The 15,029-nt window shown below is 49.4% G+C and overlaps 1 protein-coding gene across 8 annotated transcripts in view; it reads left to right on the top strand.

Moving 5' to 3' along the window:
• The window catches only part of Mdr49 (Multi drug resistance 49), a 66,708-nt gene extending 53,016 nt beyond the window's left edge, over positions 1-13,692 (top strand). For 7 of the 8 annotated variants that reach the window (XM_076763956.1, XM_076763954.1, XM_076763960.1 and 4 more), the window contains 9 exons: positions 459-872; positions 1,038-1,461; positions 2,664-2,867; positions 4,976-5,327; positions 5,495-5,725; positions 5,931-6,880; positions 7,675-8,076; positions 8,611-8,757; positions 11,392-13,692. In XM_076763956.1, the coding sequence (XP_076620071.1) occupies positions 459-872; positions 1,038-1,461; positions 2,664-2,867; positions 4,976-5,327; positions 5,495-5,725; positions 5,931-6,880; positions 7,675-8,076; positions 8,611-8,757; positions 11,392-11,595 (3,328 nt within the window). In that variant the 3' untranslated portion in view covers positions 11,596-13,692. The remainder of the gene's footprint in view (positions 1-458; positions 873-1,037; positions 1,462-2,663; positions 2,868-4,975; positions 5,328-5,494; positions 5,726-5,930; positions 6,881-7,674; positions 8,077-8,610; positions 8,758-11,391) is intronic. The other variant, XM_076763958.1, reaches the window with a different exon arrangement.
• Positions 13,693-15,029: the final 1,337 nt, after the last annotated feature.

Here is a 15,029-nt window from a genome sequence, read left to right as displayed (position 1 = left end):
GATAAGAAGAATAGTTGGAAAATAGAAATTACGCACGGTTCGACGTTACATTCGATAAACGGCCGAGTGTGTCTGGACAGCGGACGTTTTATTCCAAACGTACGTTCGGTTTCTATTTGAGGAACGGGGCTATTTCAAGGTGACCTCAATGCTGCAGGAGATAACGCAAACTTTAATTAATTCGCTGAATGGCTGCCCACGGACCGTGTTATTTTCGTCGGCGACAACTTTCGATAGAACCAGCGGGAAGTTATACGGACGGAGCTAATTGCGTCGATCGACTTACATAAAGTGGCGGAAGGCCTAAAGCGTCACCGTCTCCGACCATGCATGAAACCTTCGTTATTTAACGAATTGCGCATGCTTCTTCAAACGCTGTCGAAAATAAAACAAAATAGACGCCACAGTAGTTTGGACATTTTGATTAAATTTCACAGCCGTTGATTTTCGTTGGGCAGGGATCTGGACAAAATGAAGGACGGAATCGGCGAGAAGCTCGGCGTCTTCACGTACCTGATGGTGTCCTTCATTTCCTCCATCATCATATCGTTCGTTTACGGTTGGAAGTTAACGCTGGTGGTGCTGAGTTGCGCGCCAATCATAGTAATCGCCACCGCGGTGGTGGCGAAGGTGCAAAGCTCCCTGACGGCTCAGGAATTGTCCGCGTACGGACAGGCGGGAAGCGTCGCCGAGGAGGTGTTGGGCGCCATCAGGACCGTGATCGCGTTCAACGGGGAGCAGAAGGAGGTCGACAGATACGCGGAGAAACTCGTGCCCGCGGAAAAGACAGGAATACGACGAGGAATGTGGTCAGGAGTCGGCGGGGGTGTCATGTGGTTCATCATCTACATCAGCTACGCCGTAGCCTTCTGGTACTTTCATATTTTCCTTTAATATCGATTGAAAAATTCCTCTTCAGGGGTAGGTTTCCCCTGATTTACTTTGTGCAATAATTACGAGATTTCAATCGACTACTCTAGTTTCGATACTCGATTTTCTTAAAATCTGATTAACTGGATGGTGTTTTCGGGGGTCAGGTACGGCGTGCAGCTGATCCTGGAGGACAGGCCGAAGGATGTGAAGGAGTACACGCCCGCCGTGTTGGTAATCGTGTTCTTCGGGGTTTTGGCCGGCGCTCAGAACATGGGTCTGACGTCGCCGCATCTCGAGGCGTTCGCGGTCGCGCGTGGCTCGGCCGCCGCCATTTTCCAAGTGCTGGATCGCACCCCGGTGATCGACAGTCTGAGCAGGGAGGGCCAAAGGCTTCCATCCGTCAACGGCGAGATCGAGTTCACGAACGTGCATTTCCAATATCCCGCCAGAAAGGACGTGAAGGTGCTCCAGGGTTTAAATCTCAAGATCAATCACGGCGAGACGGTCGCCCTCGTCGGTGGATCCGGCTGCGGGAAGTCCACTTGTCTGCAGCTCATTCAACGCCTCTACGATCCCCTCAAAGGACACGTGAGTTAAAGCGAGACTCCCCGGGCTCCCGTTGCTCGTTAACAAAAAAGTACCAAGGGAGGGAAAAAACCGTTAACTCGCAACTTTTTCGCGACGTAGCTCGCGCTACGGTCCGGTGTTGAAATTCAAAACGCCCCCGCGTCTCTTGTTAAGCCGCTACGCGTCCTGTTTCCCTTTGTTTAATTAAAATATCGCGCCGCGATAATAGGATTCGAGGCGTTCTCTCTCGATTAAAAATTCGTAGCTTCCTTGCGGAGAAACTGATTAACCCTCAACTTGGGAAGATTCTGAGTACCATTGATTCGATTAGTCGCAAAACCCAAACGTCGCACGGTGCAATTGCACGAATAATAAATCGCGTTATAGCATCGAAAATGGTTTCCCGTTGCGGAGAAGCTAGTTTCGAGTTCCCAGGACCGCGAGACGTTCCAGTGTCGGTGGATTTACCGTCCTGGTGCTCGGTTCGAGTTTCTTGTCGGTTCGTCCAGGCTGGTATAATTTATCGGGACGCAGGAGCGCGCCGCGTCTTTGCACAGACGTTACGCGACGGTCACCGGGTTAATAACCGACGTTTTTGTCCGCGAAAATTGCCCAGTCGTATCCTGGAGAAGCATCGTTCCTTAAACGCTCGGTCCAGTTTTCCGAGACAGTCGCGAAACTCTGTCCCAGCTGCGAAATTTACGGAGCAACGAGGCGCGGAAGTTTGTCGTTCCTTCTTTCCCGCCGATTAAATCGCAACGAAGCACGGCCCCGTGGAACCGTGGAATTATTTATCGCTCGCGGGGTTAACAATATCCCCGGACGCGAACGTTCCCGTTATTACATCTGTACTCGGGGCCCGGTTACGCGAATTTTACGGAACAAGTTTGAAGCGTTTCTCGCGAGAACGCCGCGCCGCCTTCGGAGTTTTCTCGCCAGTAAAAGTTTTACGGTTCTCGCGTTCTGCATCCGTCGCAGTTCCCCCGAAAATATTACGCCATATATTCGGCATACTGATTTCGAAACGCGTTTACGTTTTCCGCGTCGTTGCTGACCCTCGCGAGCAATCTATCGGATATTTTTTCAATAATATTTGGCAAACGACCGGCCACCATTTTTCTATGGTTCTGCAGTAGAGAAAAGACCTTGGAATATTTAAGGAGCCCCCCTCCCCGCGTGAGAGTCGATGACGATTTTCAGGAAATGCTGTTCGCGTTTCGCAGGTGCTGCTGGATGGCGTGGACATATCGAAGCTGAACGTTCAATGGCTGCGTTCGCACATAGGCGTGGTCGGCCAGGAGCCGGTGCTCTTTGACACAACGATACGAGAGAATATCCGGTACGGAAATGACAGCGTTACCGAGGAGGAGATGATCAAAGCAGCGAAGGAGGCGAACGCTCACGACTTCATCAGCAAGCTGCCCGAGGTGAGTGCCCGAACCTTCTCTTTTATTCCGTTCGCGTTTGTCGGTTTGCGAGCGGAATTTTAGTTTCCATCCTTTCCGCCGCGACGGACGCGTCCCCGATTGATTTGGTCACTTTTCACGGGAACAGGCACACCGCTGACGTACGCGTTTAATACGCTTCGAAGGTTTTTCCCGTCCGTGTTTCTTTTTCCGTGTCGTTGGACGCCAGAGTCCTGGCCAGCCGTCGCGAAGGGCCGTCTAATTAAAACCATGGTACCGTGAATTCGCTTTGGATTTTAATCTCGATCGTTTTCGACGTTGAAATTTTCGAATATATTCGCCGTCTCGTAAAGACGCCAGAGCGGAGCTCGAGCTTCTTCGTACCCGGACTGGAATCGGCAATGAACGCGTTAATAAACCCGTCGATCAAGATACAGATCCCCTTCGGTATAATTTACCGAATCCATCTGAAAATCCGGACTCCAATCTCGGTCCAGTCTCGTTAAAAGTTTCTTCGAACCGAGAGGGAGTCGAAACTTTCGAACCGGACGATCTCCGAGTCCGGGGATTCGAATAATGCTGGAAGCGATTCGAATCTTCGCAATCTGTGAAGTTTCGAGTCCCCCCGGAAGACCGGGGATTCGGATTGGCTATAGCGTTTGGCTGCCAGCTCACGGAGAATGTCACGCTTCCGAGTGTTCCCCAGTCAAAGGGTTAATAGCTTCGCCGACGTAACGCGAGTTGTGTATCGTGTACTTAGACCTGGTCGCTGTCTTGTTCAATTTGCTCCGTAATTATTCAATCTTCCCGGACGTACGGCCGGATGAGCGCCGGCCATCGGAGACCGTTCGATGGCAACGTGTTAACAATAGTCTCAGGTGCGACCGCCGATCCGCGATACACGCTCGCAAACAGGCGATAAAACAGCCCGTTAAACCCGCCGCGAGCAAATAACAGTATCCACGATTATGGCTGCGTCAACGATCAGGCGTTTATTACCGAATTATCGGCTAGACGAGTATCGATACTCGGTGTTCGTCCTCTCTGTTCGCGTTTAGGGGAAACAGGCGAACCAGACAGGCCAAAGTTTATGGGGGGAATGGCGGACGGTTCGGTTCACGCAACGTTGGCGATCGCGCGAGCTCGTGAAATTTTATTCGGACGTTTTGGTTATTCGCGCGTCCCTGGCTACGCTGATCGAACGACGACTGGACGAATCTATTAATTATTATTCAAATTAGATGGACGCCAGAACGACTGGCCACGGTGATAAACGGCTTGGAAAATATCGTCGCTCGATCGAGACACGACTGTTAGCTTTCATCGACGTCCGGTTCCAGATGAACCAATTTTCAAACTCCTTGCATTTACAGTCGCTGGAAGCGGAGGCATTAATATTCTACGATCGAGCGTATTACGCAACCGGGGGAATCGGTGCTTCGAACTTCCGAGCTTCTTTTCTTGCGCGAGAAGTCAAAGTTCCCTTAAACGACGTTACCCGGATCTGGGCGAAGCGTCCTCCTGGTGCTAAATTCATTAAATCCGAACTGTCTGGATTAATTGAATAATCGTTATTTGAAACTACAGCGGCCTCGATGGCCTCTTCCGTGCGTGGCAATCGAACGAGCAAATGGAATGGGCTCCGTTCCGATAATTATCAACAAATGCAACCGCGAGCGGGAGAGGAGCCTCTCCGTACGGTCGTTCCCCGTAAATTCAGACTCGATTTCGCCTTTGGTCCATCGTTTCCGCTCCTCGAGCACGATCGCGATATTGTCCATAAATCAAATACAATCGTCTTTGTTCGATACTTAACCGGTTAACTGTGTTTGACGAGTATACTCGTCATGGAGAAGTGCCAGGATTTTCTGTCATGACGAGTTTCATAAAATAAACCTATCTTTTTGATGCAATATTTTAACAGCGACACAGTTAACTGGTTAAATAGTCTTTTTCCTTAATTAGACAGCAATAACCCTACCAACTTTTGCGTTTGTCAAAATCCCCGGAGATCGATCGTTGTCTCCAAGAATCTCAGTTAAATAAAAATTGCTAGAGTAAGGAAAATCTCTGCTTAATTAAACGTCGCAACGGGTGCAAGGAGTCATCGCGAAGAGCTCTTGTTCCAGGGTTACGACAGTCCCGTGGGAGAGAGAGGATCGCAGCTGTCCGGAGGGCAGAAGCAGAGAATCGCCATCGCGCGTGCCTTGGTCAGACGGCCGGCGATACTTCTCCTCGACGAGGCCACTTCCGCGTTGGATCTCCACAGCGAGGCGACCGTGCAAAGGGCCCTGGACGCGGCCTCCAAGGGCAGAACGACCATCGTCGTCACTCACCGACTCTCCACCATCACCAACGCCGACCGGATAGTGTTTATAAAGGAAGGACAGGTGGTCGAGCAGGGAACTCACGAGGAGCTACTCGCTCTCGGGAACCACTATTATGGACTGGTTTCCGCCGACGCAAGTGCCACTGCTAGAGGTAATTGTGGACCATATTCCACTGTCTTTGAGCCAAAAAACATTTCGAGGTTCATTTGTTGAGTATCTCCCACTGCAAATTCCAAGTTTGGAACGGTGGTTATCAAACCATAGTTTAGTACGATTCCTTAGTGGTGAATTAACAAGATTTTCTTCTCATCGAAACAGCGAAAGCGACAGCGTCGGCTGCCAAGACGGTGACGGCGGCTATACCGAAGCAGAAACCGCCGCCATTGAAGCGACAGTTCTCCACGCTGTCGATGCATTCTCATCGGTTATCCCTGGCGGGCGCGTCGGAGAGCTCGATGAATCAACTGGAGGAGCACGAGAAGGCGTACGACGTGCCGATGATGAGGATATTCGGGCTCAACAAGCCGGAATGGCCTTTCAATTTAATCGGTTAGCACGGCGCATAACAGAGCAATTGAATCGTCCGCCCGTACGCCATTACTCGAGCACACTTGTCCCCGTCGTTTCGTCGACGGTCGATAAACAAAAACCAACTGCTCCCCGTAGTTAGAGATCGACCAGCTATTTCCCGACGATCGAACTCTCGAATTCCAAGCACCATCCACTGTTTCAGCGTAAAATTCCGGCGTTTCAGGTTGCCTGGCCGCGGCGATGGTGGGCGCGTCGTTCCCCGCGTTTGCCGTCCTCTTCGGCGAGGTGTACTACGTGCTGGGTCTCCAGGACGAGGACGAGGTTCGCCGCGAGACGGTCAATTTCTCGATCCTGTTCCTGGTGGTGGGCGTGGTGACGGGCGTGGGGACCTTCCTGCAGATGTACATGTTCGGTTTGGCCGGCGTTCGAATGACCACCAGGCTCAGGAGCATGACGTTCTCCGCGATGTTGAGGCAGGAGATGGGCTGGTACGACGAGGACACCAACAGCGTGGGCGCCCTGTGCGCCAGGCTGTCCTCCGACGCAGGTGCTGTCCAGGGCGCGACGGGAACGCGGATCGGGGCGATTCTTCAAGCATTGTCGACGCTGGTCCTCGGCATCGGGTTGTCCATGTACTACACTTGGAAGATGACGCTGGTCTCCGTGGTCTCGATACCTCTGGTGCTCGGCGCGGTGTTCTTCGAAGCGAGGGTGATGAGCGGACAGGGCTTGCAAGAGAAGAAGAAGATGGAGGCGGCGACGAGGATCGCCATCGAGGCGATATCCAACATAAGAACGGTGGCCAGCTTGGGCAAGGAGGAGGCGTTCTTGAAACGTTACTGCGTGGAGTTGGAACACGTGGCCAAGGCGACCAGGATCAGGAACAGACTCAGGGGATTGGTGTTCTCGTGCGGTCAGACCACGCCGTTCTTCGGCTACGCTCTCAGTTTGTATTACGGCGGGGCCCTGGTGGCCACCGAGGGTCTCAGCTACCAGAACGTCATCAAGGTGTCCGAGGCTCTCATCTTCGGGTCCTGGATGTTGGGCCAGGCGTTAGCCTTCGCGCCAAATTTCAACACGGCCAAGATTTCCGCCGGAAGGATATTCCAGCTGCTGGACAGGGTGCCGGAAATCACCTCGCCGCCGGGATCGGAGGACAAAGATCTGGACTGGGTAAGCAAACCTCACCGATCGGAGATTGCAATTTGAACTTGTGCTCCGATAAATTCCAGACATTGTCCGAAAGATTAGTTTCCAATTTTTTGTAATAAGAATTTGAATTTTTTTTTTACACCTAGACGTTGTTAATCGCAGGACTAACGAGAACGTCAGACGTTAATAGCGAGGTTGTTGAACTTGGCAGAAATCGCACGTTCCTCGAGCGTTACATAACGACTATTTAGCAAACTATCGAATTTACGACGTTCTGACAGCAAAGCCTCAGGCAACACGCGTTAATTACGTTCAAAACCGGGAAGCTGTGTTTGATCAGGAGTACACGACCCCTCCAGAATTCCAAAGCGTTTAATGAAGTGATACGAGCGAACGACGTTTCCAATTCGCTGCGCAAACGCTCGAAACGCTACGTGTATCGCGGTTTACGAACCAAATATATGTCGTTCATTCGATTAACGATTTTCCCCGTTACTGTCATCGGAGAGCCGGTCGATAAAATTTCATTTTTAAAAACGACCACTTTGTCCGGGCCAACTTATCGCCGCAATTGTTACGCGCGTGGCGTAACGAAATTTACGAGCCGCGACATCGACTTTGAAATCGGTCCGATTGGACGTTTTTTTGGAATCCGCGGATTCAGTAGGATCGCAGGATAATTAAATGCAAAATTTACTTTATAAATTGGGTACCTTTTCCGTGGATCGTAACATTTTTATAGCTTTACGAAAGATTTGTGTTCGATGCTCGAAAAGAATGGGAGGATTTAGAGCGGCGAACGACGTTGGTTTCAGAAAGCGGACGGTCTGATTCAATTCTCAAAAGTGGAGTTCCACTATCCGACGCGGCAGGAGATGCCGATTCTGCAGGGTCTGAATCTAATAGTAAAGCCCGGACAGATGGTCGCGTTGGTGGGTCAAAGCGGATGCGGTAAGTCCACTTGCATACAGCTGCTTCAACGGCTGTACGATCCGATCTCCGGCACCGTGACGATGGACCGTCGAGACATCTCCTCGGTCTCCTTGCGTAATCTCCGTTGTCAACTCGGCGTGGTCGGCCAGGAGCCTGTCCTGTTCGACAGGACGATCGCGGAGAATATCATGTACGGCGACAACTTCCGGAAAGTGCCGATGGACGAGGTCATAGAAGCCGCCAAGAAGTCGAACATCCACAGTTTCGTCAGCTCTCTACCACTAGTGAGTACCATTCGACAATTATGATACTCCAAAAATTAATATATCTACTGGTCTCGAATTGCCACCAACAAACACTTACAACCCTGAACCCCTCCCCTTACTTTAACGAGTCTCACTCGTGACGAAGATTTTGGCCCAAACGTAAACATCATGAGCTCGCGGACAGCAAATCACGATCGTCGTTGAGTTTTAGTTCCTATCGGTGCGCCACAAGTCGATCGCGATTCTTATAACCTCTGTTACGAAGCAGTTTAGTATCAGTCTGGTCTGTTTACCGCGCGTTGACGCCTATCGTTTGGGCCTGGATTTCGTCCAGCTAAATGGCACGGTAAGGTGTTGAAAGCTCCTTTTTCTTAAAGTCTGTCGAATTAAAAAATGGGAGGGTTCGGTCATTTTTCATTCATTCTCCTCTATTTAAAGAACATGTTGACTTTGGTCATTTCTGACACTGGAGGACTCAAATCTCAAGGGTGTAAAAAGTGTTTCAAGAATTGAATTCCTGAATTAAAGTGGCGGGGATGATTGTTGTTGCAGGGGTACGATACTAGGTTAGGATCTAAGGGTACGCAGCTGTCCGGAGGGCAGAAGCAGAGAATAGCGATAGCGCGAGCTTTGGTCAGGAATCCCCGTATCCTGCTCCTGGACGAAGCCACATCTGCGCTTGACACTCAGAGCGAGAAGGTAAGCCCTAGGATCCTCCAGGATCGCGTTAAGGAAACAACGAAGCACCTGTTACTCTCCGTCGGTTGTTTCATAATTCACGCGATCCCGTCGTTTCGATGGGGAACGACCTCGATCGAGGCTTCCGCGAGGAAGGAAAACGTCGCGAGAAGGGGCGGGGAGGGAGCTTTCTCGGAACGGACGTGCGACATAATGCACGCGGAACGCGGAAACGTTGGCTTTTTTCGCGACAAAGTAAAGGACGGAGAAAAACAAAAATGGTCAGCCTCGCGAGAAGTGGAAGGAATTCGAGACAAAAGCGGCCGCGTTCTAGCTTGGTACGTGCCATTGTTGTGTCGTACCAGCCACGGTTTGTCACCTACTATGTTCGCAAAAAGCCATACGCGGGTCGGGCCAATGGGTGGCGATTTAAACGCGACAGTTTTGCTAATTCTTCAAAAATTATCGTTCGCCGTTCCGATTTTGTTTTAACTCTAGTTCGATTAGACTAAGCTTGAATGCTGTGTTGCAATATTTGTTTACGTCATGTCTCGTGCCTAGCTTGTACGAAACCGGACCATTTGTCCCTGAGGTTGAGAAACATCCCCAGGCTTGAATAGATCTACCTCCTCGATGCTTTCGTAGAACGTAGACTCGATGTTTTGATATTAATAATTCAATCCTGGAGTCGTCAAGTCGAAGTACTTTGTCCTACAGTACCATGTTAACATCCAGTATCGAGTTTCTTAGTTCCCAAATCAATTTTTATTCCAATATATTATTTGCGATAACGCTATTCACGCTTATCTGTTCTCTCAAAATGAAATTTATCTTTCGGTTTCTTTCGTTCGAACCTACGATCTCGAGGCAGTTATTGGAATTCCCATTTTCTATCCTGGTACGGTGAACGATGGACGCGTCGAAATATTTTGTTGACGCCGACCGATGAATATCAGGAACACTGCGTAGCGAATAACAACGGGGCGCAGTGTAAATTGACGGTACTGTTATGAGTGGGTCGGCTTGATGAATATTAATGGGTCCTGATGGATTTTAATGGAAAACAGGGGCAAAAAAACGCGCGGGACCCGAAGCCGACGAAAAAAGATACGCGACATTGGCCCGTAGTGTATTACGCAATGGAACGTACTTTATATGGTAATTTTTTTAAATTAAAATTCATATGTTTGCGCGGTCGAATCAAGATTCTGCGCGGTCCGCGATAATGCATCGCGTTACGCGTAATTATACTCGTTCCTCCTGTTTGTCTAAAATTACGCTTACGATCGAGGGATCGAGTTATATTAAATTTGAACCTGATTCTTAAACGACAGTACACGCTCGTATCCAATAGCATTAATTTTAATTTCCGGTAACGATACGATACGAAAGAAACCCTCGGTGTTGAAATAATAACAGACGAGATAGAATTCCGTTTCGAGACGTGGATGTCATAGTGTCAGCGTCGAAATGTACGTCACAGATTGAAGATTATCCCAGCTGCAGTGGTCCTTTCGAATCGCTGGCAGACAGAGTGCAGTGCAATAGTATTATCTATGGTAGCAATCGGAAATACTCGGCTTTGCTAGTATTCAATCGTTGTTCCCTGGCGGGAAACGGTTCGTCCACTGAGCGAAATTGACGGCAATTATTGCTCCGTAGTTGCTTACGATCCCCCGCGTTGTTGTCCTCTTTGTTGATCCTGGTCCAGCTTTGTTTCCCAATAGAGAAACGCGTTCGGGTCGTTCCACGCAAAATCAATATCAGGTATTTTGTTGAAACTCAAATATGACTACATATAGAATCAGGGGGTGGTTTCAGTCACGATTTTGCTGGTTCGAAACGTTTTCGAAACACACGGAACGCTAAAATCTATTATCAATTCAATTACCTCCGAAACGAGGCTATATTTCTTCGTCTTCGGGGTTGCTTCAACGTCGTAATATTACGAGTCGCGGAACTCGTTCCACCCCCGCAACGCCACGCAATCTAAGACACATGGTATCCGGGGCAACTCGCCTCGCAACTTCATTTTACAAGCAACATCTGCGAATCGCCCTTTCCCTCGATCGTCGCGAAACTTTGCAGGTTTCTAGGGCGAAACGAAATGAGAATCGTTCTTTTCTGCGGCGGTGGTAACTCAGGGTCGACACATTCGTGGCGCGAGCAATATATTCGACGGTTCGTAAATTATTCGTAGCGGCTGATGCATGCCTGGGTGTCGTAACCAAAGCATTGACACTTTGGCCAGTTACGACCTCTTAAGGGATGGGATACTCCAAAGTTTCGGTCGTCTGATCGTATCCTTAACAGGACAGTTGAAAAATTACTGAAATCCCATCGTCTTTGCAACTGAACGAGATACCTTTATTTTTGGCTGCTCTACAAACCCAGATGTTTCTTGTCAGTAATTTTGCAATATTTTCGACAGCAGCGAAAGTATTTAAGATACTCACGATAAACGGGATCCGGTAATCTCCAACGAGACGAAGCCTCTTCGTGGAAGCGTAAAATAATTTTCCAAGCCTTCGTGCTGGGTTTGTAAATGAATTTGATCGGTATCCCTTCTCGTTTGAACGTAGTCGTGTAACTTCTCCATCGTTTTAGCAAGAAACAAGGTATTTAAGTTGATTTTGCACGTTGTTTGTCGCGCAGGTCGTGCAAGCGGCCCTGGACAAGGCCATGGAGGGCAGAACGTGCATCACCATAGCGCATCGTCTGGCCACTATAAGGAACGCGGACGTGATCTGCGTGCTGGAGAAGGGAACCGTCGCGGAGATGGGCACCCACGACGATCTAATAGCCGCTGACGGGCTCTACGCTCATCTGCACGCTCTTCAGGAGGCCGCGATGGAGTAAAATCGAGAACCTCGATGCGCGTACGGGGGTCACGTGAACGGGACTGTACAAGAAACCAGAAATTTCCAGAAACGAATTTCTTCGAGGACTTTATTAACGAGTCACGAAAGAAGTGGACAGGATTCCAATGTAATCAGCCCCTTGGGCACTTCGTAACCCCCCGGTTTCTACTTCCCACGAGGCTGCAAATTCTGTCGTTTCTCCCTTACGTAACAATCCTACCACTGCAAACGACGAAACACGTCGTTTTCTGTAATGTCCATCGCTCCACTCTACTATTTCCCGCAACGATTTCCACTCGAAATTCACCCTTTCGCGGATCGAGCTTCTCTGTAAGCTCTCTCGAGCCATTGCAAATTGCAGAAATTTAACGGTAGCTCGTTAATCACGGAATGAAATTTACTGCTTCGCTTCGAGCCTCACGCGAGCTGAATTTGATTTGCAAATGAACATTTTTTTTGGTGGATCGACGATACGTAAGAGTGCCTAGCACGTGTCGAGGGTTTTGGAATCGTGAAAAATGGAGGGGATCGATCCGGGATAAGACGCGCGAACGGCGACAGGTGTCCCCCATGACGACGTAGCGTCGTCCAACAATGGCCCCATGAATGATGCACGAGTGTTTCTTCCGACGATAGACGCCCTCAACTCGCCTTACGCCGCTTCTCGCGAAGATCGCGGATCCATGTGCCTTAATAATTGCGCGATCAACGGGGGCACGACGAGGCGACGAAATTGTAAAACGGAAGGAGAGTCTTGCACGCTCCGGGGAGAACGGAAGTGTCCCGGTGGACGGATTTCTTTCCCCGAACTTGTGCCTTCGCTTCGAGGTGGGCAGAATTTTGTCCCGGCCAAAGCTTTCGTACGATGATTTATTCTATTCGGTAGTTCGGATCGTTTATTTTTAATCGGTGGTTCTTGTTCGAAATTTCGCAAGCGGACGAGAATTTTGCCCATCTCCGCCTTCACTTCATATATTTAGCGATAAGATTCCGGAAAATTTCGCGAACAATTCGTTTCTCTTGACCTATTCTCCGTTTCGAGTCGACCGTTTCTTCCCCCCCGCGTCCGGGAAAATTTGGAATTGATAATCGTAAATTCCCCGACGCTTGAAATCGTTCTAAGAACACGTTTCCAAAGGTAAATTAATATTAGAGTTGCAGAATAATTCCTAGCGCGAGTACTTAGCGGAATTGGTCATTAAATTTTTAATTGCGCTTCGGGCGACGGATAAATAATGACCCAGTTTCGCCTACCGAGGATTAATCACGGACGGTCGCGAGCGATTAACGAATAATTCAGCTTTAATTTCGGTAATCGACTGACGTTAACGCGTTCGTTCGCGAGGAAGTAATCTTTGCATCGATTTAATCGTTCGCTGTGCGTTCCACGCCGCCCTTTTATTAGCTTCGCGATCTATTTGCTTTGTCGGAAAACATCTCGCGACGAACGCGTCGATCATGATCAAAATCTAAACCCCGTCCCACAGTCGATTAATTGATCGATCGGCGTGCAACCCTGATCCCGTCGATCTTTTCCTACGAACACTATCGATCGCGTGGTTTCAACAGTGTACTTAATCGCCTCGGGACGCGACCGAAAGCAGGCCTCGATTAATTAAGCTTTACCGCGACCGAAGCGTGAAATAGTGCTTTAATATCGCCGACAATACAACGGTAGCCGTAGAACCTTTTATCCAGGAACAAGCGTTCGCGACTGGTAGCGTTTTAACGCTATTATCTCTAGAATTAAGATCCACGGCGTAGTCCGTTCGACGCTGTCTTTTACGCGCTTATCGCGACCCCAGCGAATCAAACGTAGAACGAAACGAGAACAATCCTTCGAGCAATCGTTCGGCGTCGATCGAGCGCGAAACGGAACGATACGAAACGGAAAAGCGCGGAGAAAAACGGAGAGATCCTAGTTGTAAACATTTTGAAATCGTTACTTAAGACTAAAGGCTGCGGCCAGCGTAACTTAAGGGCAGAGAGATCTTAAAATGCGCGGATCGAGCATGGATCGCTCGTTCCGAACTGTGTGACTTAAACAAACAAAACAACAAAAAAAAAAAAACACAAAAAAATAACGTACAGCGTGTTTCATTAATTCTACTTTTTCTTTTTTCATATATCGAAAGCGTGTCGAGTTGTAATTATACAGCGATACTAGGCAGTATAACGACAAAGAGAAAGTATTAATTTTTTTTTTTTTTTCTTGTTACAAGAGAGACGGAGCAGATCGTACTGCTGTCATATACAAAATAAATGGAAACATAGTGGAGAAAAAAACAAAAAAAAAAAAGAGGAGAGTTTTCGATGCGCCACACCCGTTGCCGAAATATTGCGAAACAGAGGCCCCCGCCCCCTCCCGTCGCCGACCTGTTCCCGTTTCATCCATCTGTTCCGTTCTGTCCCCATATTTTCGCGCTGGCGCGAATTTTATTCGCCCCTAGGAAATTTATTTCTATTCGCGCGGTCTTTTAACGTTCGTTACGAGACCCCGCGTCCTCCGAAACCCCGGGGAGGAAATTGAAAGACGCCCCCGATTAATCGTTTTAATACAAATCCGTACGTTTCGTTGGTCGTCGCGTCGAGTTGCAATTTTTTTACTTTGGACGATCCTCTTTTGGAGAAACGATCGTTTCAGCGAAATGTCCTGGCAGTCGAAACGTCGTCGGAGTATTTTATTTGCTCGTCCAGGGGGGTGGAAAGAGTCTGGGGGATGATTGGCACGCGTCAGAGACAAAGCGAGCGCCAAGTTCGACGAACGTAACTGGCGCGAGTTTGCGAAGTTGGGCGCGTCAGTTTTTGAGGGAACCTTCGTCGCGTAGAGTAAATATGGAGAACGGGGGCGGCGTTGAAAGGGGGTTGACAAAGGCCGGTGGATGTTCCCATCGAGGGGGCGAATAAAGAGAACGCGGGATAAAGAAGTTCCCGAGCGCGGAGGAAAGTTGATTTATTACCGTCGTGAGGAAAATCGGGGTTGGACGGGGGTGGGTTTGGCTCACGCGAAATTATTCCGTCGAGTCGCCCCCGCGGGCTGCAACGCGTCGAAGAAGGTCGAAGGATCTTAATTGTTCGGGACACGCAGCCGTTCGACGCTGAAAGGCGATAATTAAGGGGGACGCGGGACGTCATTAGCGCCTTGTAAATCCGATTAGTTCCCGGGGCCGATAAAACGGCGCCGTCGGCCTTTTATCGCTCATCCGCCGCGTGGAATCTACGCGAACTGCCGAGTGGGAATAATTCATGCCCTTTGACGGCGGAAGTGCACGCTCCCCCCGCCCCTGGACTCAATTTAATTCCGCCCCGCTAGATGTAAACAGCCCTCAACACACTCCTGGGCGAATTTCTCGTCCGCGGGACCACGTTGACTTTGCCATTTCTGCCCCTCGTGAGTATTGAAATTCTACGAAGATTTGTAATAAAATTACT

The sequence above is a fragment of the Colletes latitarsis genome, chromosome 4 (assembly GCF_051014445.1).
Source record: "Colletes latitarsis isolate SP2378_abdomen chromosome 4, iyColLati1, whole genome shotgun sequence".
NCBI classification, from domain to species: domain Eukaryota; kingdom Metazoa; phylum Arthropoda; class Insecta; order Hymenoptera; family Colletidae; genus Colletes; species Colletes latitarsis.
This window is presented reverse-complemented; position numbering and strand designations above follow the sequence as displayed.